Source organism: Abramis brama, assembly GCF_963993115.1.
Source record: "Abramis brama genome assembly, chromosome: 12".
Lineage (NCBI taxonomy): Eukaryota > Metazoa > Chordata > Actinopteri > Cypriniformes > Leuciscidae > Abramis > Abramis brama.
In genome coordinates, this window is record NC_139974.1 from 8,364,020 (window position 1) to 8,389,959 (window position 25,940).

At 37.3% G+C, this 25,940-nt stretch overlaps 1 protein-coding gene across 1 annotated transcript in view; it reads right to left on the minus strand.

Moving 5' to 3' along the window:
• Positions 1 to 607: 607 nt before the first annotated feature.
• Positions 608 to 25,940, minus strand: part of LOC311093815 (CMP-N-acetylneuraminate-beta-galactosamide-alpha-2,3-sialyltransferase 2) — a gene marked incomplete at its 5' end in the record, with an annotated part of 33,323 nt that continues 7,990 nt past the window's right edge. Inside the window, 5 exons of the mRNA XM_084131409.1 lie at positions 608 to 1,049; positions 1,154 to 1,279; positions 2,959 to 3,004; positions 4,557 to 4,736; positions 5,400 to 5,593. Of these exons, the coding sequence (XP_083987535.1) occupies positions 882 to 1,049; positions 1,154 to 1,279; positions 2,959 to 3,004; positions 4,557 to 4,736; positions 5,400 to 5,593 (714 nt within the window). The 3' untranslated portion in view covers positions 608 to 881. The remainder of the gene's footprint in view (positions 1,050 to 1,153; positions 1,280 to 2,958; positions 3,005 to 4,556; positions 4,737 to 5,399; positions 5,594 to 25,940) is intronic.

Genomic DNA, 25,940 nt, shown 5'->3' on the forward strand with positions numbered 1-25,940 from the left:
TGCTCCTTCAAAAACTCAAATAATGTGGACAGACCTGAATGGTCAAGTCATTAACACTGTCTTTTTTTCTTCTAAAATGTATTGTGTAGCCTACTGAAATTTTGCAATTTCAAATAAGAAAATAAAGTGTACTTTTCAACCAGTCATGTCTAAAACACACAGCTTCAGAGTTTAACAGAGATGTAGGCTACTGAAAAAATATATATATTTCTGCCTGTGCATTAAACATGTATCCTTGAGAATATCACAGTTAGGACTTGGACAGCATTATTTCTTCATTTCTGCATTCAGTGTCTTAAGTGCCACATGATCTTTCACAAAAAGGCCTATGCTGATCTTGTGCTCATTTCTTATTATTATCAATGTTGAACACAGTTGTGCTGTTTAATATTTTTGAGGAAACGGTAATATGTATTTTTTCAGGATTCTTTGATGAATAGAAAGTCAAAAGAAGAGCATTTAAAGGAAATAGAAATATGATGTAACAATGTATGTCTTTATTGTCAATTTTGATCATTACAAAGCATCCTATAAATATTAATCTTTAGAAAAACAAACAAAATCTTGCTAAGCGAACACTTTTGAACATACAATGGTTCTACGATACCTATCAAGTCAAACCCTGAATATTGATAACTAACCAGATTATATTCATTATTAATTTAAAATTTATTTGCATTATATTCATCTAATGTCACATCCACAATAATACGTTTTAATTTTTAAAAAAAGTGTAAAAAAAATTCTAAAGTGTCTTCACGTTCTGTTTTCGCTGGAGGTGCGGTACGCCGGTATGGCTTACTTCGAGCACTGTGTATATCTCAATACAGGTGAATGTCAGTAAATAGTCATGTAACTGAAACTCAGAGTCCTCGTCCTTCTCACCACCCTCTGTATATACTGATCAGCTCCCTTTTCTGAAGTTCTAAGATGGTCTGGGTCTCAATCCCTCCACTGTGTTTACCAGTGCGTTTGAAATTCTTGGGCATGTTTTCGAAATAGTGGTGCCAAGTGCCTTTACTGTTTGCGCCAAAGCCAAACACACTGACCTAAGCACAGAAAAACACATCAGCAGAAGTACCTGACATTAGTGTACAGCACTCAAACAGAAGACTGTAAGCCACACGAGCTCTGTGAATGCTAAAAGCTTTACCTCATCACAGATGTGCAGGGCGATCATCAGCACAAGGAAACCCGTGGATGGATAAGATCTTTTAGACTTAATGTGCAGCCACGTGGTGTGCACATAATGCATGAAAGCAGGGTGTATAACCATCACCTGGAAGAACGAGAGGACCGTTAGCAAAGAACAAAAAGGAACTTTGATGTTGTAGCCTTTACAAGCTAATTCAGAATCTACAATGGGGTCTAAAAGTCTGACAAGATCTGGGACTCAAAACCAGATAATGAATTCATTTTAGGATTTAAAACGATTTTAAACAAAGAAAAGTTACAATAGCTATGTTTTCGTCCAAAGTTGCAAATTTAACTTTAATTGACCGTTCGCAAAGACCCGCCCCCTTTAGTTACTGTTGCTATGTGCTCTTGCGCCACACCATGTTCTCACACAGTGAAAAATACATTGCGGAGGAGAGAGGACACTGACAACGTGCTGTCAGACAGGACAGACCAAGTTACTTTTGATATGAAACAAAGTCTCACCTTTCAAATTTGGTCATTTTTTAAAGAAATTTAAACAATAAATACCGTTTTGTGGCTCTTTAATGTGTCTGACAGATTGCTGTAGAGCCTCAGTTAAAGATGCTCATGAACCGATCATCTCTTCCTTCTAGTTAATTTATAGCATCAAATAAACATGAATGTACATAAGAAGGAATGTTGTTTTAACCGCGGAAAGACGTCAGTACACACCGTTTTTCAAGTTCAAATCCTCCAATGTTAATCTACTAACTCTCCTGACTGCTTTGTTGGACAAAAATGCCGGATTCGGTGAATTACGATTGGTCAAATCACCTGTCAATCAAACTCCCTGCAAAGGGTGCACCTCATTCCATTTCCATTCCATTACTTTCCACACCTCATTCCATTACATGCAAACAAAAGTCTCAGGTAGCTTTTTGCATAAAACATTTGGAATAAAACAGCGTATCCATCTCATGTGTTCAAAGAACAAAATTGTCCCTTTGGCGCAAAATATCTAATAAAAATGGAAGTTGCGGCAATGTGGCTTTTTTCCCCTACATCATAAATGAGTTGTCTCAGAGCACGCAGTCGAAACGCAATAAACACTGTCATGTTTTCTTGCGTTTGAACGCCTGGTGTTTGGGAATCCAATCATGTGAGATGCTTCTGGGAGGGAATTGAACCAAGTCATTCTGATGACAAACTTTGGCTCAGGCATTTCAGAATGACCAAACCAACATTTTAGATACTATGCAATGAATTTGGTCCACTGGTTAGTCCAGTTATGCCATCACATCCTCTGTTGAGACAAAGTCACGTGAGCTTTTTGTTGCAAATCGAGGTATTTATGTGTTTCCATCATAGTCTTCTTACAGGATAAAAATGTATCTGATTCAATTGAGCGCATACATTTTGTATGTGCATTTGTAGAATTTATGCATATTTTGGCTTTTCCATCCAGCACTCTTTCATGCGATATCACAAAATGTGCATAAAAATAGCAGTGTTGAAATAGGGTTGGAGTGAAACTCTGCAGGAGAGTGGCCTCCAGGAGCAGGATTGAAGACCTATGGTGACACTAAAGGGTTTCCATGGCATACATTGTGCACTTATCTCAAGCCTAAAGTAGTCTGTGTGCCATAACATTAATCTCCACAGCAGTCTCTCAGGTGGAGTTTGTAGAGACAAAGCATACAACTATAATGACCAATTTTATCAATTCAAAATTCTTTATATGAACTCTTTTCTGTTGAATGGTTTATCGTTTTCGTTGGTTTATTATTAACATAAAAATGAGATATTGTGTGATCTTACTTTGTCCTTGTTGGCTCGTAGCTTGTCTATAACCTTAAATCGTGTTCTGTTGAGTAATACAGAAACAGAAAAAAAGGGTCAAAACAATCCAAGAAATAACTGATGACAAAATAAAGGTACATTATGTCAGAATCTATAGTTGCAAAAGGTATAGGGATGGATATGTATTTGTACTCTGACTTGTATAAAAATCTAAAAAAGGCTACCAAAAATCCCTTTGTTAAAAATACTTTGATAGAATGGAATGATGTTCAGCACATATTGGGAGAAGTCCCAACTCTCTCTTACTTTTCTCCTATTTGGGTAAATAGGGACTTCAGACCAGGGGAAAATGACTCTGGCTTTAAACAGTGGGCACTAAAGGGCATTAAGGTTGGGGATTTGTTTGAGGGAGATACATTGATGGCCTTTAAAGATCTTAATGAAAAATTTGGAATCCCAATGAAACACTTTTTTAAATACTTGCAAATTCGCAGTTATATCAATGACAAGCAAAATCATTCACTATCTAGACCTAAACCAACAGAACTAGAAAAGGCTATGTTTTATGAGGCAAATTTGTAAACAGTTCTAAGGAATCATCTGATTCCAAGAGAATTGCTTGGGATATAGATTTGCAATATGACCTTCCAGATTCAGAATAGAGCCAGATATGTGTTAAAGCCCAGAATTTGTCAATTAACACTAGATTTAAGCTGATCCAATACAACTGGGTAATGCGTACATATGTCACCCGTGAAAAGTTAAACAGGTTAGAAGATAGTTAATATATATAAAATGTTTTGTCTTTTGGAAATGTTCTTGCTATGCTCCATGTTTTTCAATAAAAATATGTTTAAAAAAATAAAATAAATAAAGTACATATGTCCAGTGTTGGGGTAACTCATTACAAGTAACTTGAGTTACGTAATCAGATTACTTTTTCAAGTGACTAGTAAAATAATGCATTACTTTTAAAATTAACAAAATATCAAGAGTTACTCTTTCAAATAAGTAACGCAAGTGCCCTTGTGCTCATGTTGAGACAAATAATCGAGGCGCAGAGTGATTCTTTAAATTTTTTATTGGTAAAGTGTTAAACTTTTTTTCTCCTATTGTTCCGTTATCCAGAACAGCAGCAGCTAAAAGGTTTGTTTTTTTTGCTTTTCTCTACTGTACACGTGTGAATTTGCATTTCCTTAAGCATAAGGCTTATTATTTAACTTTTGGTGTGAAAGGGCCTTTATATTTGCCCAAAAAAATTACTTTTTTTTGTTCTAAAAAACAAGCACACCCCATGTGAAAAAAAGTAATGCAAAAGTAACGTAACGCATTACTTTTCTAAAAAAGTAACTAACGCAATTAGTTACTTTTTAAGGAAGTAACGCAATATTGTGTGTATGTATATGTTCTCAAAAAATCATATTACCATAGTACAAAAAATGTATTGTTATAATATTTAAATTGTAAATTATTTACACATTAGGGTATAGAACGATTTGTTGTACTGCATTTATGCTGATAATATATATATATATATATATATATAATGATTTTTTTTCTTTCATTTTGCGATTCAATGTGACTTTTTTATAATATACATTTAACCATTATCTCACCGTTTAATAGTTCCATCAGTAAGAGCACTGGTGACCCACTGGATATCCAGTGTTTTGAAGGGCAACAACACCAGGTGGGTGGTGCTGTCCAGATGAATGGCACTTTCTGGGTAAAAGAAGCGGTGGGTGGTCCTGGACCCCACATCTTTCTCATAACCTTCAACTGGTGCCTTATTCATTCTGAGGGAGACAGAAATATAATATTAAAGTAGGCTAATATTAAAATCATAATCAAAGTGGACCTATGTCTATTTTAAAATTCTTGATTCAGTTTTACAGCTCACACGCACGACGCACAGCGCTACTCATATGCTGAGAGAGAGATAAGACAGTAGAGCTGCACGATTCATCTTTAAAAGACTGTGATCTCCATTCAAATACTCACGCGATCTTCTTCCATTTCGTCTGTCTATTAAACCTTTTGACAAAATCATATCGCAACATTCAAATCTGTGTTGGCGCTGCCGCTGACCCAGAGAGAGTGAAACAGCAGTCATTTCCTCATAGTATCATTATTTTTGTGATACAATAGTTCAAATTATCATAGAAGTACTGGGATAAAAGTTTAAATATAAACACTGATGTCTACGATAGCGATAGAGTGCAGCTTTTGATAAAAACTTGGTGCTTAAAATAACGCATTTATCGATTACATTGTTTCGCCACAAGCGACAAGTGACTGTTAAAAAATTAATTTGTTATTGAATCATTTATTAAAGAGAATGTAGTAGGCTACTGTATGATGCTTCTAAAATAAGTCAGAAAAATGTGATGAATTGTTTTTGTAAATATGACTCATCTTATACATCATGTACAGTCTGTAAGTGTATGATTTGAGTTTACCTCATTACAAAATCATGACTGTCTATAAGAGGACCATAGAATGATCCTACAAGGTTCCCAGAGTTCCCCACCACAGCACAGGTTCGGCAGCGAGATGGACCAGCGTCTCTGTATTGTTCCTCTCCAGGAATGACAGAGAAGAGCTGCTGAATCACTTGAGAATATCTAGCTTTGCTCTTAGTAGACTGTAGAGACTGTGGGTGGATTAAAAACAAATCTAATGTCACAGTGACGCAGGAAAGTGCACTTCTACGATCAGCATGAAATTATAATCAAATAAAAAATCAATATAAAGAAGATTACATTTGAAAATCACTAAGAACAATTTATATAAACTAGTACTAATGATTAGTTACAAGACATTAAAACTTTACAAAATATTTATATAAAAAAATGCTGTTTTTGAACTTTCTGTTAATCAAAGAATCCTAAATAAAATGTATCAAGTTTCCACAAAAATATTAACCAACACAACTATTTTCATAATAATAAGAAATGTTTCTTGAGCATCAAATCAGCATATTAGAATGATTTCTGAAGGATCATGTGACACTGAAGACTGAAGTAATGATTTTACATTTAAATATATTAAAATAGAAAACAGTTATTTTATTTCACAATGTTAATGTTTTACTGTATTTTTGATTAAATCAAACATTAAAAATATTACAGACCCCAAACACACATTATGTCGTTAGAAAACCCATTCTCCATTGTTCTAATTCTACAGTCAATTTTTAAAGAATTCACTCCCATTCAATTATAGCAGGCGAGGCCAAGAGCCCTGGGAGCGGAACGAGGCCGGTGGAGCGAATGCAAGTACACAAGTCAACAAAGTAGGGTAAGATGAGTCACCCCCTAGCTGTCTCTTGGCAACTGTACACTTTTATTGTCATGTGACCATATATTTCGGAACCACCCACCATTTCTGCCAGACTGTGTGATGAAAAGCACAGGGGAAGGCACTAGGCTTGCTACAATAGGTGTTAAGCCTGTTTTATGCTTCTGCGTCAAATCAACGGCGTACCGTGCGGTGAAATGCACCGCAATGCAAAGCAACACGATGCAGAACCATAAAACGGCCACAACGCCGTAGGAGTGACGGTGTAGCTACGCCGTGGAGTTGACGCAGAATCATAATGAGGCCTTTATGGGTGTTACACGGTGTTCAGTCGCAACACCGGTTTCATCACTTTGATTTTTTTATTTTTTTTTATTTGTTAAGATTTAACGCAGTATCCGTTTTTTTCTGTCATCCGTTGACTAGCGTTGTATGATCACACTCTTATTAATGCAAATGCTTTTAAACCATTCAAGCGGGACAAGACAAAAGAGACCGCGCTGTCTGTTTAAAGCCTCTGTTATACTCCAGTTTGGACGCGTACACGACAGCTGCGCACAGCTCGGACGTGGACTACTTGTATTTATACTTTCTGCTGAGGTCCACTCGGTGAACGTGTAAAGTATAACAGAGGCTTTCGTCCTGCTAGGTTTATACTCGACGCGTCGGCACGAGCGCGAAGGTGCGCACGGCAAAAATGACGTCATTGCGGTGTGGGCGGTCGTGCGCGTTGGGTGCGCAAGACCCCATTTCGCTTGGCTGTGTGCGCTGCTTTTTTTGTAACAGCGTGCGCGGCTCCGCATCCGAAGATGAACGACTTCGAGCCGAATCTGGCCGAGCTCGAACTTCTCACCACACCGGCACCCAGTTTGCACGTCTAAATTAGTTGCTTACATTTAAAAAATGAGCATACAATAGCATAAAATGTATTTTTAATGAACATAATGTTTTTAAAATGTTCACGAAACTTAATGAAATGTTTAGTGAAATTAGAAAATATGTAAGAGATCGTTACTTTAGTTATATTGTACACATTCTCATATCCACACATTTTTTTTATTGTCACTAGTAATAATCTCAGGGTTTACTGGGTTTTACAGATTCTTTTTGTTGTGTGGTATTGGTGGTGGTGTACTAAAATAAACATTGTCACGTCACGTGTGTAGCTTCTTCTTCTAACCGTTGTGGAGTCGCCCCCTATCGTTTCAAAGAATAGTACAACGGCGAGCGCGTCGAGTATAAACGCCTCGTCCGTTTGGGGAGGTGCGCGCGCAGTCTGCGGAGACTCGCGCTGCGGTGCCAGGCGAAAGTATAAACAAAACTTTATGTGACACACACAAACACACACACACACGACCCACAGAAAGACGCGCATCAGTATTGAGTTCTCTTTCAGGCTTGAACGAATCACAACACACACAAATTATGCCAAAATGTCTGTTTTGTCGAGTGTCCTCAATAAGAGCAGTCTTAAATGGGTAAAATAAAGTCTTAAATAAACGTTAAGATTTGTGAGAAAATGGGACGCGTGTCAGATCCGCGTCATTTGCAGAAGCGGCTAGTCTTTAAATGTCACAAAGTAATGTGACGTTCGGCACCTCTCCACCAAGGCTTCGAAGCTTAAACAGCACACATCGAAGCAGTGTATCGGAGCTTGATTCGTTTTGCCATAACCACGTGATCTGTGACGTCCGAAGCTTCATTTCCACAGTCACGTGACTGCTTCATATTCAGATTCAAAAATAGCGTGAACCCCAGGGGGGCAGGGTTTTCTATTATTTTGAAGGTACCCCCGGGCGCCGCCATTGGCTAGCGGACCCCCACCTGCTGTTAGCATCCCATTGACTCCCATTCATTTTGGCGTCACTTTGACAGCGAATAACTTCACATCTGAGGCGTTTAAAGACTCCATTTGTCCATTATTTATTTCTAAAGAAACACGAAAATGTATAAAAGGCTTCATTACCTTGTAGCTTCTGTTATGGCCTATGGAAGCAAATAAGAGACAGAACTATTTGAAATTTAACAGCCACTGAATACTTAGTTTTGAAATATTTTATTTTGAAAAACATTTATCTGAATTTATTTGCTCTGAATTCACCCCTTAGAAATTATTTTACTTTGGAAACCATGTATCTGAATTTATTTGTTTTGAATTTACCTCTCAAAACCTGAATTTCGATGAATATTTTTCAATGCTCACAAATACAGATTAAAAAAAAAATCAACTTACAGAATTTCAGATAAAATATATTCAAGTTGATCAAATTTGACTGCTCAAATTCAGATCTCAAATTTCAAGTTAATATTTTTCAAAGAAAACATCAGTCTAATTCGACTGCTCAAATACAGATAAAAAAATTCAAGTTAAATATTCACATGGTAACATCCGGGCTACCCAGGATAGGAAAAACAGTTGAGCGCCTATCAGAGCACGATGATCATGTGCGCAAGGTAGCCTATACAGTAGGTGGCGGTAATACTCCTAAGGAGTGAACGGCCATGAAACGGAAAGAAGAAGAAGAAGAAGAAGAAGAAGAAGAAGAGCACGACCAGCCATGCGACCAGCGACCATGAACCAGCTGTCTATGTCATGAACACACGACGACCTGTCTGTCGTGATCCAAGAAGTCGATCGGCACGGAGGATGTTAAAAAAGGCTAAAAAAGTGATTGCGTCATAACCACGCGGCTCTCTGTCGCACAGTAGAGAATGTTATGGAAAAATTCATTATTTCTTATATTCATTTGTTTCCAAACTGTTAATTTCATTTAATCATGTGTTTCTGTGAGGGTTTCTAACAGCTGAGTTGGGGGCAGGAAAGAGCAGACGTAATAAACCAGATGGGCCGGGGAGATAACAAACACCTGGGCACGAGAAAGAATTTTAGTCAGGAATACAGGGTGTCGTTTAGTAATAAAGTGAAGTCCCAGGCGCCCTCCTGAGAGAAGCAGGAGGTAATTTAGATCGTAAATGAAGGCCTTTTGGCTTCTCAGGGACGAGAACAGTTTGACCTGCCCGGGGGGGGGGGGGTAGAAAACCAGTCCAAACCAGTGGAAGATAGGGGGTTATCTTTAAGGAAAACTACTGAAACTATGAAGGAGGGGTTAAGATGCCAGGAAACTGTATAAAATGTCTATGTTTTATTGAGTCTACAGGCATTCTGTTTCAAAGCTGGGTAGCTGCAGTTTGTGAAAAGAATCCTCAAAGAATAAACCTTTTCTCTTTATTACAATTTTGCCTCTTGAAAGTTTCTTACACCTTTTGATGCTGTTTTTGTTAAACTCTGAAAATTGCTCTTACAAGAATTACCGTATGGACAGGAGGAGAAGCTTGTGCGCAATCGGGGGGATGTGGAGGCAAAGTGACAAAATAATTAATCAGAATACATAGCAAATGTTTCTCTTGCTCATAGCTCATGAACAGCTCCTACTCACACTCTCCGTCTCTGCAAGTTTCGGAAGGGAATGATTCAGATTTCTCTTGGCACAGCTACTAGAAGACAGACGGGTTGCTCACGTCACATCTACGTCGTCAAGCTCAGTTTGAGTCTGCGCAGTACGCTCGACCCCCAGGAAGTAAGAGTTTCTAATTGACTTCAGTTTGTCTCCGTTGAATCCAATGGGGTCGCTGTGTCCATTTCTTTTACTGTCTATGCGTGAACCCCTTAAGCAGGTTTCGAGTGTCATGCCCTTCGGTAGTAGAAAATAAAAAAAGAAATAGACTTAGCCCTCACACTGTTGAACAAGTCCTGTTCCTTAATAAAAAAAACCTTTAATTTATTAAATTACCCACAAAATAAAATGTCAGCTCCCCAGTTCACAAGCACTTCACCATTCCACACAATTTTCTTTTATTTTGATTATATATGCCTACATGAGCCTTGCCTATGAACTCGTAGGATTAGGACTGAGGCTAAAGTTTATGTGAATAAGGCTGCATTTGTAGATTAAAGCAGATTCATAAGAATTGTTTCTGTACAAGTAGTGGAGCGGCTAAGTGATATAATCGTTCAGTTTATGATACAAGCGTGAAAATTGGCATGAGCAGTCTCCATGGGTTACTTGACAAGAAAATTGTCCGAGCCACTTGAAATTTCAAGATTTTTATTTTTTCAAGATGGCTGACACCTTAGTGGAGCAGTTAATTGATATAGTGGTTTATTTGGTGATACAAGCATGAAAATTGGCATGAGCAGTCTCTGATGGTCACTAGACAATAAGCCACCCACAGCTACTTGAAATTTCAAGATGGCGGCCATTTTTCAAGATGGCCGACACCTTAGTGGAGCAGTTAAGTGATATAGTGGTTTATTTGGTGATACAAGCATGAAAATTGGCATGAGCGGTCTCTGTGGGTCACTTGACAATAACCCACCTACAACTACTTTAAATTTCAAGATGGCCGACACCTTAGTGGAGCAATTAGGCTCATGGCAATTTTCATGCTTGTATCACCAACTAAATGATTTCTTAAGCCTAATTGCTCCACTAAGGTGGTGGCCATATTGAAAAATGGCCGCCATCTTGAAATTTCAAGTAGCTGTAGGTGGCTTATTGTCAAGTGACCCACAGAGACTGCTCATGCCAATTTCCATGCTTGTATCACTAAATAAACCACTATATCACTTAACTGCTCCACTAAGGTGTCAGCCATCTTGAAAAATGGCCGCCATCTTGAAATTTCAAGTGGCTCGGACAATTTTCTTGTCAAGTGACCCATGGAGACTGCTCATGCCAATTTTCACGCTTGTATCATAAACTGAACGATTCTGCCAAACATAAGCACTTAGCCGCTCCACTAAAGTGAATTAGTCCCATTTATTATTATTTTTTTCATTTCAAATTAATTCATACAGTTGTTTGTTCATACATTGTATAAGAACTACATCAACACTAACACATGAATTATGAGGATTAATTGTATTGCTTTGTGGTTTACAGAGCACAAAGTGATTTATTAAATGAAGAAAAAAAATGGTCTTATGGGACAGAAAGGCAGCTTTTCCACTTTTTGACCACAAGATGTCGTTAATGTGCAACGTGTAGAAAAGCTTCGAGTAATGAACCATTTTATGAAACAGTCGAAGGGGAAAGCCCCAGTGCTTCACAAAGCTTCATTTAACCATCACAAAGGTAAGAGAGCAAATTACTCACCCAGACCCGGCGCCAGGATGATTATTATACCGGCAGCCTAATAATCATGAAATGCACTCCGCTATATTTTAACACATCTCCGGCGAACGTCTTCGCGCAAAAGAAAAACTCTTCATGAAGCGCAGTGAAATGCAGCGACCTATTCACACGAGCTCGTACGAGACTGCTACGAGCATGCGCTTTGAGCTATATGTCGTGAAAAAAATTCATAGCAGGACACTGACATCGCGCGGACCGAGCAGGTAACATTTTATATGAAACAAAGTCTCAACTTTCAAATTTGGTCAGTCAAAGAAAATTAAACCATAAATAGGCTAACTGTTTTGTGGCTCTTTAATGTGTAGTAACAGATTGCCTCAGTTAAAGCTGCTCGTGAACCGATCATCTTTTCCTTGGTTGATTTATAGCATCAAATAAACATGAACATCAGAAGGACTGTTGTTTTAACCGCGGAAAGACGTCACTACACTATTCAAATTGAAATCCACCGACGTTAATGTTCTAACCGTCTCTCTCTTGAAATTAAACGGCAATTCATCAACTGGCCGCGTGAGGCTGGCTGCAAAAGTGAGTCAAATCTGCATCTCCCCCATGCTGAAATGCCCAACTTTACAGCCTGTGAATTTTTTTATAACCCATCCGTTTAAATTATATTAAGCCTTAAATTTCTGCATAATTAAGGGTGTCCACTTTTGAGTGACAGGTGGATTCCCGCTGCAGTGGTCATTAGTCATAATTAGCCGTTTGTCTGCTGTCTGTTAGCCGTCACGTTACCTCAGCTAATAGGTTGGTTTCACGTGACGTCACGCTGCTGCATCGCGAGAGCGCGAAATAGAGAGCCTAGGGGGCGCGCAAGATGGTGACCGGTGAGGAGGTAGTTTTGAGATGCTGAGGAGAAAAGTTTGTTCCTTCACCTCATATCGTTCTTTTTGTTTAATAAATTGACCAATCCGACATCTAAATGTAAGATTTTAGTTTTTACCAGATAATTAACACGGAGAGTTGCTGTAAATTGTTTTTGAACGTTGTGATTAACTCAGAGAGACTGGAGAGGGAGAGTAACGTTAAGGTAAAAAAAAAAAAGACAAAGATGAAGAGCAAAGATGATGAAATGCAAATTTGCAGCACTGACCTTCAAACAGAGCACGCATATGTAGTGCAAGGCATCTCAGTTTCTTTACCGGATTCAACGCCCAGCACCCCTGATCCGAAGAAAAGTAAAAATGAACCGTCTCTGTCTGAAATTCATGAAAACATCATGCGATGCATAAATGAAAGAGTCAACGGATTAAAGGAGCTCTTAAGGGCAAATACGATGAGCATTGAAGCTTTAAAGAAAACAACGGAGTTCCTCTTCAATGAAGTAAAGGATGTCAAAGATGATGTGAAAATTTTGAAAAAGGACATGAAGGCGATGCATGAGGTCAGTGATGCGCATAGTAAGAAAATGTCGGAGTTCGATTCCAGGCTTAACGAGGTAGAAAGGTACAAGAGAAGATGGAATCTGAGATTGTACGGTCTGACTGAGCAGACAGGTGAAGATGTAAAGGCACAAGTGGTGGATATCTGTTGTGCAGTTCTTCCAGAGCTAACCACCAAAATACAACAGGATGTAGATATAGTACACCGGCTCGGAAGAAAACTTGAAGGAAACGCCACGAGAGGGAGAACCGTCATCATCCAGTTTGTGTCCAGATCCTTACGAGATATGCTTTGGAAAGCGGCGAAAACCAGCACCTACCTGAGGTCCAAGGAGCTACGGTTCGGAGAAGATTTAACGACTATGGACAAAGCCTTACGCAGACAACTGTGGCCAAAAGTGGAGGCTGCTCGGCAGGTAGGGAAGAAGGCTTACTTCGTCGGCGTACAAGCCTTCGTTGATGGAAAGGAAATACCTCCCTAGGATTTTGAATATGATTATATGTGCATAATTCCTGATAAAGAACTGCATATGGACACAATTCTGCACGTGTTAGTATCAGTGTTGGGGGTAACTCATTACAAGTAACTTGAGTTACGTAATCAGATTACTTTTTCAAGTAACTAGTAAAGTAACGCATTACTTTTAAAATTTACAACAAAATATCTGAGTTACTTTTTCAAATAAGTAACGCAAGTTACTTTGTTTTCCCATTTATTGACTGACAGCTCTCTTGTCCCCATGTTGAGACAAATCAAAGTGCAGAGGTGTGTGTGTGTGTGTGTGTGTGTGTGTGTGTGTGTGTGTGTGTGTGAACATGATGGTTATTGTAGTTCTAGACTAAATGTGAGCATTTACTCATCTCACTTGCACAAAAAAAGATTCAATATTCCTCAAAATGAATATAATCAGTGAAATGCAGAATCAGAATACTATGTAAACCTCTAATAACTAAATATGTTAAATCAAACATACTTTTTTTTTTTTTTTTTTGCATTTTATCTCACTTTAAGTGACCATTGTACTTGCTTCTGACCTTCGATGATTCAGTTAAACCATAAGCAGATTTAGATTTATACAAAACTATAGATTTTTTTGTTTTTATTGGTAAAATGTTAAACTTTTCTCTCCTGCATCCTCTTCTTCTGTTATCCAGAACAGCAGCAGCTGAAAGGTTTGTTTGAGCGGCGCCCTCTAGTGGACACTTGTGAATCTGCATTTCCTTCATCCTGAGGATTATTATTGCACTTTTGGGGCCCTGTCTTACACCCAGCGCAATTGACTTTGTACACCGACGCATGTTTCATTCCTATTTTGCACCCGCGCAAAGCGCGCTTTTCCCTCCACAGAAGCACGTTGCTAAACTAGGGAATGAACTTGCGCTCCCTGGGCGGTTCAGCGCAAAAAAGGAGGCGTGTCCCGGCGCAAACAATCCCTGGTGCTATTTTACTGTTCCATAAAACAATAGCGCCACTGGCCAGAAAAAACCTAGTCTAAAGTCAGTGGCGCGTTGTTCATTATGCTATTTTAAGGGCGCATGCTTGACCATAATGTATAGCGTGCACAACGCGCATACACTTTGATTCTCTAATCTACACAGAAGCAGCAGTTTTCATTTTTGCAAATCATATTATTACAAACGATAGATAGATAGATAGATAGATAGATAGATAGATAGACAATTTATTATAAAAGCATACATTTAGCTTACACATTTACCCACATTATTATATACCGGTTTAACCGAAGCTAATTTGGGTGTGTTTCTCCATCCCCAATGTCACTTCTCTCTCTTTTACGGCCGTGACGAGAGCGTTGCTCTCCTCGGCTGTGAACCGCTCCTGGCGCGCGCCTGGCAAATCCGTCGTTATAATAGCAATACGCCAAGGAAAAACCGCGTCTGCTCTTAAAGGGAATGTGAGATGTCGCTCTGATTGGTTTATTTCACGTTACGCCCAAACCACACCTATGAATAATGAAGCTACTTCAGACCAACCCATTTTAGATAGATAGGTTTAGATAGGTATAATAGCAACAGCGCCGAGACCCGCCCACAAAATTACTTGCGCTTTGCGCTTTGACACTTGCGTTTCAGATCGTTAAAATGGGGCCCTTGGTCTGAAAGGGACTTTACATTTGCCCAAAAATATAACTTTACTTTACGAAATTTGTTACTTTTTAAGGGAGTAACGCAATATCGTAATGCATTACTTTTCAAAGTAACTTTCCCCAACACTGGTTAGTATACGGTTACAAGTGCAGTCATAATCTGGATGGAATTTTGTGACTTTTACAACAGATTTTTTTCTTTTTCAATTTACGGTCAGAATGGATCTCTGAACTACAATATATTGCACTTGCACAGCATAGTTTTCGAAAGGTTTTGATTTAGTTCAAGTATTATTAAGGTAAATTTGGGTTGTAAGTTCTACTTTTGAGGTGTAGGAACATGTTTTGTTTCATATTTGTAAAATCTTAAGTTGCTAATATAGCATACTGGTATCTTTGTCCGTTTTATCGTTAAATGTCAGGGGAATTCGAGATTTGCTGAAAAGGAAAGCAGTTTTTTTGTTTTGCAGGAAATTTAAATGTGATTTTTATTATATTCAAGAAACGCACGCATCTTTGTCAGATTATAATTTTTGGAAGAGCCAATGGGGGGATGATTTATGGATGTCATATGGGAGTAATCGATCAGCCGGTGTTGCAATATTAAAAGGTACATTTAAGGGGAAAATAATTCAAAACAAAATGCATGATTCAGGTCCATGGGTGATACTGGTTATAGAAAAGAATGCTGAATTTTTTATTTTGGGGAATATTTACGCAAGTAATTTTACCACACAAAACAAAACTTTATTTTTGAATTTTGAAGACCAGATTGAAAAAACAGTGGAACAATATAGCAATGCGAAATTAGTACTTGGAGGGGATTTCAATACAATATGGGATTCTGAAAAGGATTGTTTTCCACCTCGTCTGAGTAACAGGTCTGTTCTTCCAGAATTGAATAGTATATGTTCTACTCTGGACTTGATTGCTATATGGAGACATACGTATCTAGACAAAATTCAATTTACATGGTGTAAAGGAAACCTATGGAAGTAAAATAATGTCAAATGTTTTTGAAATAAAAAGCCTGTTGAATTGCACTACTTGAAAAAAAAATAGGCATTGCATTAACCATGCTTGCATTATAATGCATTGTATTTTTAGGGCTTGCATTTTTATGGGCTGAAATTCAACATGGTTGAATATTTAAGCTGTGAATATTTCAATTAAAAACATTTCAAACACCTTTTCATTATTAAAAATTCAATAATCCATATTCACCTTTCATATTTCACTTCCAAAATATTCAAACTGTTTAAAAATACAACCAATAATATTCAACAGGCAATTTTCGGTCCATTTTATTTCGCTTTGCAAATTCGCTTCCACAAATTCAGTGGTTCAAATTCGACAGTAATTTCAACATTGACGTCCAGGAACTGCAGGAAAAGCAGTAGATTGCCGAGCATACTCTCCATTTGCTGTTAGTCGACCTCACCAGCAGGGGGTGCAAAAGCGCTTGTTGTTGACGAAGACATTCATTCATAAAATGAAAATGATTATCTGTGTCAGTATATATGCGGAAAAGATGATAAACACACAAAAGCTGTGTTTATGTTTCATTCAATAACTTCATTGTTAATTTCCCTGTGTAGCCTATGTCATCAGCTTTCTCTACCATGAACAGGATTATAATCGGTTATAAAAGGACTCTGATGAAGATGTAACTTTACATCGAAACGCTAGTCATTTATTGTTATGCACCTTAAATAAATATTTTAATTAGTAGACATCTGTGCTGCACCGGCGATTCCTTTTGTCAGGATTATAATCGGTTTCCCTCAATACCTCATACTCAAGGATTCCCCTTGGGACAAAACGCTTAACGTAGCTTAATGGACTAATACAGTGATATGAAAGACCAATCTTGCACCTTATTAGGGAAGTAGGCTGTAGGCTACTATAGGCTACAGGCAAGAAGATGGACTCAGAATATGAACTTAACGCGCAAAATTTCATGCTGAGCTTTTCGTGATATACTGGCATAAAATCAACACTTGATCAATTAATACTAACACTCTCTTCTATTCTATTCTATTCTATTCTATTCTATTTCTCTCTCTCTCTCTCTCTCTCTCTATATATATATATATATATAGTTTGCCTACGTGTATTGCATTAGCTTAAACTGTCATAGCATTTGCATATTGTTGTCCTATTGTTAGTTTAACTGTAAATCGCTTTGGATAAAAGCGTCTGCTAAATGACTAAATGTAAAATTGGCTTGACATTGGACATTCGCACATTCAGGGACCGTCTCTAAAGTTGCATACAACATTGGCATACACGTTTCTAACTTAAATAGCAAACTTAAATTTATTTGAATAAATATCAAAAATCCAAAAGGTGCACATTATGCCTGACACTACATGAGCACTTTATAGTTGGTTTTATGACTGTAAGTCGTTCTATTCAAATGCTATCGGAGTTAGAAACGTGTATACCAAAGTCGTATAGAGACGGTCCCTAAATGTGCGAATGAATGTCCAACATCAAGCCATCTTTATGCCAGTCTATCACTAGGAAACGCTCAGCATTAAGCTTTGCGCGTTATTCTGAGTCCATCTGCTTGCCTGCGAGTTTGGTCTTTTACATCACTGTAGTCTATTAAGCTACGTTAAGCATTTTATATGTCCAGCAGGGGAATCCTGAAGTATTGAGGGAAACCCAATAGCTTGCATGCAGCACATCGCCACAATATAAATTTAAGGCAACTAAACAACCAAGAGAAATATATGTCAACCTCAAAAATGTAACATTGGATCTGTATCTCCGCGTCGGGGAATAACATTATAATCTCGTTCACGGTAGAGAAAGATGCATATGTAGGCTACACAGGAAAAGTAACCGTGAAGGCACTGAATTTAACATAAAACAGCCGTCATAATAATCACAAATACATTGCTGTAAATGAGTTTTATGAATGAATGACTTGCTCTAATTTTGCTGGTCTTCGTCTACAACACGTGCTTTTACACCATCTGATGGTGAGGTCGACTAACAGCAGATGGAGAATATGCTCGGCAATCTACTGCTATTCCTGCAGTTCCTGGACTTCAATATTGAATTTACTGTCGAATTTGAACCACTGAATTTGTGGAAGTGAATTTGCAAAGCGAAATAAAATGGACCGAAAATTGCCTGTTGAATATTATAGGTTGTATTTTTAAACAGTTTGAATATTTTGGAAGTGAAATATGAATGGTGAATATGGATTATTGAATTTTTAATAATGAAAAGGTGTTTGAAATGTTTTTAATTGAAATATTAACAGCTTAAATATTCAACCATGTTGAATTTCAGCCCATAAAAATGCAAGCCCTAAAAATACAATGCATTAAAATGCAAGCATGGTTAATGCAATGCCTATTTTTTACAAGTGGTGCAATTCAACAGGCTTTTATTTCAAAAACATTTGACATTATTTTACTTCCATACAAACCTTTCTCAACAGTCACGCATAGACTATTGGTTAATTTCAAGGAATCTATTGAATTACACTCACCTAAAGGATTATTAGGAACACCATACTAATACTGTGTTTGACCCCCTTTCGCCTTCAGAACTGCCTTAATTCTACGTGGCATTGATTCAACAAGGTGCTGAAAGCATTCTTTAGAAATGTTGGCCCATACTGATAGGATAGCATCTTGCAGTTGATGGAGATTTGTGGGATGCACATCCAGGGCACGAAGCTCCCGTTCCACCACATCCCAAAGATGCTCTATTGGGTTGAGATCTGGTGACTGTGGGGGCCATTTTAGTACAGTGAACTCATTGTCATGTTCAAGAAACCAATTTGAAATGATTCGAGCTTTGTGACATGGTGCATTATCCTGCTGGAAGTAGCCATCAGAGGATGGGTACATGGTGGTCATAAAGGGATGGACATGGTCAGAAACAATGCTCAGGTAGGCCGTGGCATTTAAACGAAGGGGCCTAAAGTGTGCCAAGAAAACATCCCCCACACCATTACACCACCACCACCAGCCTGCACAGTGGTAACAAGGCATGATGGATCCATGTTCTCATTCTGTTTACGCCAAATTCTGACTCTACCATCTGAATGTCTCAACAGAAATCGAGACTCATCAGACCAGGCAACATTTTTCCAGTCTTCAACTGTCCAGTTTTGGTGAGCTCGTGCAAATTGTAGCCTCTTTTTCCTATTTGTAGTGGAGATGAGTGGTACCCGGTGGGGTCTTCTGCTGTTGTAGCCCATCCGCCTCAAGGTTGTGCGTGTTGTGGCTTCACAAATGCTTTGCTGCATACCTCGGTTGTAACGAGTGGTTATTTCAGTCAAAGTTGCTCTTCTATCAGCTTGAATCAGTCGGCCCATTCTCCTCTGACCTCTAGCATCAACAAGGCATTTTCGCCCACAGGACTGCCGCATACTGGATGTTTTTCCCTTTTCACACCATTCTTTGTAAACCCTAGAAATGGTTGTGCATGAAAATCCCAGTAACTGAGCAGATTGTGAAATACTCAGACCGGCCCATCTGGCACCAATAACCATGCCACGCTCAAAATTGCTTAAATCACCTTTCTTTCCCATTCTGACATTCAGTTTGGAGTTCAGGAGATTGTCTTGACCAGGACCACACCCCTAAATGCATTGAAGCAACTGCCATGTGATTGGTTGATTAGATAATTGCATTAATGAGAAATTGAACAGGTGTTCCTAATAATCCTTTAGGTGAGTGTATGTTAATGAGGTCTCTATAGAGCCTTCTGTTCTTACAGATCACAAAGCTATTTTTATCTCGTTAAATACAACTAAATCCAAATATGTTAAAACTTTTACATACTGGAAAATGAACCAGAATATATTGACAGATGTGCAGTTTAGAGATAAAGCAAAAGAGGTTATCATAGATTTTTGGAAGGAGGCAAATGTAACTAATTTATTTGGGGTAAATTGGGAATTAATGAAGTATAAGCCATAAGGAGAGGAAAAGAAATAGCCAAATATAGAAGAGAAAACGAAGAAAAAATTATACAGGAAATTATAAGTCTTTCTGGAAATTGTAATATAGATCAAGAAAATAAAAATAAATTATTACAACTACAATTAGATTTAGATAAAATATATGAATATAAAGCAAAGGGTGCCTTCATAAGATAAAGAAAGAAATGGTTAGAGGAAGGAGAAAAAAAATACAAAATACTTTTTTAATATGGAAAAAAGGAATGTAGAGCTTGCATCTATGGTCAAATTGAATATTAATGGACAGTTAACAGAAAATTCTAAAGAAATATCAAGATATGTGGCTGAATTTTATGAGAAATTGTATTCTTATGATAACAAATTGAGTAATGCACAGTCATTCTTAGATACTATTAAAGATGACATTCAAAAGATAAGTGAGTCTTCTATTGAAATGTGCGACCAAGAGATTTCTTTAAATGAAATATCTCACTGTATTAACAAACTCAAAGACAATAAGTCACCCGGGAATGATGGTTTAATTAGTGAATTTTATAAATATTTTCAAAACGAATTATCCCCTTTTTTGTTAGCTGTATTTAGAGAAGCTATACAACAAGGTTATTTACCCAATTCACTGAGACAAGGTTTGATAACTTTATTACCAAATCCCAATAAGGATATATTATTTTTAGAGAATTGGCATCCCATTACGCTAATCAGTAATGATGCAAAAAAATTTGCAAGAATATTTGCAGAAAGATTGAAGAACTGTCTTGATCCCATAATTGATGAATGTCAATCAGGGTTTATGAAAGGTCATCACATTTGTAATAATGTTAGGCTCATTTTGGATTTAATCGACTACAATGAATTTATTACAGATAATAGTTTTGTTTTATTTGTTGATTTCTTTAAAGCGTTTGATACTATCGATCATAACTTTATGTTGGAGACCTTAAATTATTTTGGTTTTGGAGTATATTTTAAAAAAGCTATTAAAACACTGTACAATGACTGTAACAGCTCAGTTAAGTTATCATATGGAACGTCATCCAGGTTTAAAATTAATAGAGGTATACGACTGTCCCATTTCACCATTTCTTTTCTTACATGTAACACACACCATGGCCATACATATTAAAAGAGATACATTTTGTGGTATAAGACTTTTGGAGAAAGAGTTAAAATGTTCTCAATTACCGGACGACACTGCTATTTTTTTAAAAAGTGAAACTGAAGTTAAAAAAGCTATTGAGTGCCTTAATATTATCTCTTCTGTATCTGGTTTATGTTTAAACATTAAAAAATGTGTGTTATTCCCCTTGAAAACATGTAATCATAATAACATTCTTGGTATTCCAGTAAAGGAGTTAGTAGATTATTTAGGTATTAAGATCTGTAAAGACCAAAAAGAGAGAAATAATTTAAATTTTACACCAATTAAACAAAATTAAACAAAAATTTAATTCATGGTTAATGAGAGATCTTTCATTAAAAGGAAGAATATTATTATCCAAAACTGAAGGATTGTCACGCTTGGTGTATACAGCTCTTGCATTAGATGTTCCACAATCAATTATAAAAGAGGTGGATACTGTTTTGTTCAATTTCATTCGGAAGAACAGACCTCATTATTTAAAAAAAAACAGTTTTATGCAATCCAATTGAGGATGGTGGTCTAAATGTACTTGACTTTAATACTGCTAATTGCGTATTTAAGAACAATTGGATAAAGAACTACTTGAACTCTAAAGGCAAAATTTGGAATATCATCCCTGAGTTCATTTTTGATAAGCTGGGGGGCTTAGAATTTTTAAATAAGATTCCGATAAAGCTTTCTTCTTTTCATAAACAGGTTTTTCTATTATGGATGCTCATTTTTAAACATAATTTTTCTCCACACAAATCTGTGATTTGGAACAACAAATACATTACATTTAAAAATAAATCTTTATTTTACAGAAACTGGTACAATAATGGTATAATTTTGGTCAGACAGTTATTTAAGAATAATGGTCATCTTTTTAATTACTGCAAATTCCTTAACTATTATAAGATCCCTGTAGCGGCTAAAGAGTTTGCAGTAGTATTTGATGCCAAGAGGCCTTATTCAACTTTTATCAGGCAATGTATCTTCCGAAGCTATCCCCATATATACTACTAATCAGTTAAGTATTGATGGCGTGAAAATTATAGATAAAAAATTTAATAACTTTTATATTAGAGAATTATGTAGAATTACGTTATTGCCTAAATGCAAACCTTTTTGGAACTCAATGTATAATCAGACTGATTGGAAAGAGGTCTGGAACTTACCCAGTAAATACTGTCTGACCAATAAAGTTAAAGAAATTACATATAAGATTATTCACTTGATTTATCCAGTGAGACAAGTAGCCTCAAGATTTTTTTAGAGACATGGAAACTACATGCAACTTTTGTAATACAGAAGAAGAATCAATAAAACATTTATTCTTTGAATGTGTATTTACCCAATTGTTTTGGATTGATGTTGAATATCTGATATCTAAATTCACAAAATTAAAGATTCAACTATCTGGTAAAGATATTTTTTTGTTATACAAAAATAAGAGTGTGGAGCAAAATTTTGTTGTTAACTTAATAATTATGTATGGAAAATACCATATACATAAGCAGAAATGGACAAATAATAAACCTAACATTATATTATTTCAAATTGAGCTTAAACATTATGTATACGAAACGGATGTATGCAATTTTTGAATCCTTTTCTTTGTAATTTTTCCCCTGTATAATTTTTTTTTTTTTATTGTTTTATTGTTTCTTTGATGCTATTATGAATGTAATAGATAATAATACATTGCGTTTCCTCTGTATTTGTATGTTGTTATGCAATAAAAAAATAAAAAATAAAATAAATAGAGAGCCTAAGTCCCTCCCCTCCGCTTCCGGCTCATGGGACCTTATGTCGGGAAAAAATCCTACGGAAAAAATATGTATGGTAGTCAATGGCGAGAGACAACTTATCTTTTTATTCCGTCTGAACTGTGCCCTGAATTACACATATGATGTTTGTCAATTTAAAAGATAATTATGAAAGTCAAGAAAGTCGCAGTTTGTCATAAAACAGAAGAGTAACATTTAGTTTTATGTGAAAATCGCTCAATGAACTACATCTCTCGTCTCGCACTATGTACGTCACCAATATCGTATGTGTGCAGTCTGGTACAAAACACTCAGGCATGACGGCGTAACGTTACGATTATAACGTAAGACTATCGAAAAAAAGAACAGACGTTAGCTTCAATAAAGTAGCTTCATTCATTGAGAGAAAAGGTATGACGTCAAATGTGCGCCTTTTGGGTTTGTAGTCTTTGTAATTACGTATTTTCACAGTCTTATACCTCAACAGTTTTTCATCAAACTGCGACTTTCTTGACTTTAAAATGTATCTTTTAAATTGACAAACGAGATCAAAATATTTGTTGTCTCTCGCCATTGACTAGCCTACCATACAATATTTTCCGAAATAAGGTCCCATGGTGGTCCACCGGAAGGGGAGGGACTTAGGCTCTCTATAGGGATGCAGCAACGGTCTTCAGAAACCTACGGGTGACGTCACGGACACTACGTCCATATTTTTTTACAGTCTATGGTTCTAACTCTCCTGACTACGTTGTCGGACAAAAATGGCGGATTATGGTTGGTCAGATCGCCTGTAAATCTCTCACAATACTACTCTACCTTAAACCGACGAAAGCCCGTCTAAACGGTCTATGAGCTTCAATGAACGTTAAAATAACGTTGCGTTGACTGTCTGCTGCGGAGCTCGCATCAGTGCGGGCTCAGCAAAAGTGCGAATCGAGGGCGCAAATCAACGGCATAGCGCTCGCGAGCACCCTTCTGAGACCTAAAATGACAAATGCGCACACGGCAGCCATTGTAAGTCCACAAGACCGAAAGTGCATGAAGTGTGCCATTTGGGACAGGGCCAATATCAACAAGAACATATGTTTACGTTGCTAAGAGTGGTTGCCAGGGGTGTTGTGTAGTGATGCTGCATAGAACCGTTGGGTGAAGCGGTCTTAGGCTGCGTTCACACTGCAGGGCTTAATGCTCAATTCGATTTTTTTGCAAGGCCGTTCACATTTCCAATTAAATGCGACCTTTTGTGATCTCCTGTGTGAACGTGAAATGACCCAGAAGTGACCCGCATGCGCAGAAGAGTACTCAGCGGTCAACGACGTCACTTGTTGTTTGCGGAAGTAGCTAAACTTCAACTAACTGTGATTCTCACACACACACACACACGAGCGCGCGCAGCGACCGTTTCACAAGAGCCAGACAGCAGCCGCTGACCTATCTAATATCAGCACAAATAAGTTAACATAACATTAGTCATATATAATGATGGTGGCCGTGGGCTTTTATTTATTTTTTTAATTAACAGGCTCGTTGAGGTCAACCCGTTCGGCAGATTTACCTCAGCTTGACGAATATGCAGTCCGTTTTCAAACCGACGACTACTTCAATGCAGAATTATGACGTTTTTCGCGTATCAATGACGTGCGGGTCGGATACATGCGACCTGGCCGTTCAGACTGAAGTCGCATTTCAAAAGATCGGATATGTATCGGATTTGGGACCACATACCCAAGTGGCCTGGGTCGCATTTGAAAAGATCGGATTTGTGTCGTTCAGACTGTCATGAAAAGATCAGATACAGGTCGCATAGGGGCAAAAAAATCGGAATTGGGTCGTTTCAGCCTGCAGTGTGAACGTAGCCATAGCCAGGTTTTATCGTGAATAAAACACAGCCATTGACCAATCAGAATCAAGGACTGGAATTAACCGTTTTATAAATGTATATTAAGTTTATTTGATAGGGACATAAATTGGGCAACAGCCTGGAACACACTTTTTTCATATTTGTTTAATCCTTTGTCATAGATGCATTCTGGTCATTTAAAGGGGTCATATAATGTCATTTTTGTACAAGCTAATATGATTCTTTAGGGTCTAAATTAAAAGTTTGTAATATACTTTAATTAAAAATTATCATTAGTATTGTAAGAAAACACTCATTTTACCTGGTCAAAAACAGCTCTGTTTTCAGCACGCCGTTTCAGTGCATGTGTCTTTAAATGATAATGAGCTTTGCTCACCCCGCCCCTCTGTTCTGTGCGTACACCATTTGTAATAATAACACAATAACCATAACGCGTTGTTCATTATAAACGTGGGATTATGAATTATATTGAGAACGTCGTACATAGAAAACATGCCATAATGTACCCTGAGTGTAAAAATAGCCACATTCATCGTGAAGCGTGCAAGCTATTTGCAAAGATTAATATAAAGATTAATATAAAGGTCAATAAAACGTTACACTCACTTGTTCTTCTGGAGGTTCAGCAGGAACACGAATAGTTGGTACTGATCCTTTTTTCTGGAGCAGCTTCTTAGCAAAAACAGCTTTATACTGACCCTCGTTTGTAAAGCAGTCTCGAGTCTGGTGAAATGATTCGTGCAAACATGACAGCATTGACGTTGATCGTGGGGAATATTCCCTTCGAAAACAAACTCAGCCACTGCGTCTTCAGCTGTACGGATTTAGAAACATCATCAATATGACTGCTGTGTTCGTTATTACACCCAAGAACAGAACACCACAATCGTTAACGGGTGATTCTCTGAATTGGGTGCCCTTCAAGTCCCCCAAACATACTACAAAGATTTTCAATTGAAGGAAATCACAAAATGCATTTTAACGCTGTCAATTAATAGAACCAGGTGCCTTAGCATTATAATGCAACACAATTGCTTTTTTTTATTTTTTATTTAAAGTAATGGGTTGCCTAAGTAGTAGACAACAAGCATGTTTGCATGTCCTCACTAACCATCATTACATTTTCACTGAATATCAAACAAATAAAAAGTGCAATTAATACCAAAATGTTGCTGCTAATATAATCATATGTTGGTCTACTTTAACTAAAATATATATGTATATATAAAAATACATTAATTATATATGACATTGCAATATTTATACACGTCCTCCAGTTTGTTTTCACCCCCGTCACGCCATACTATTTAC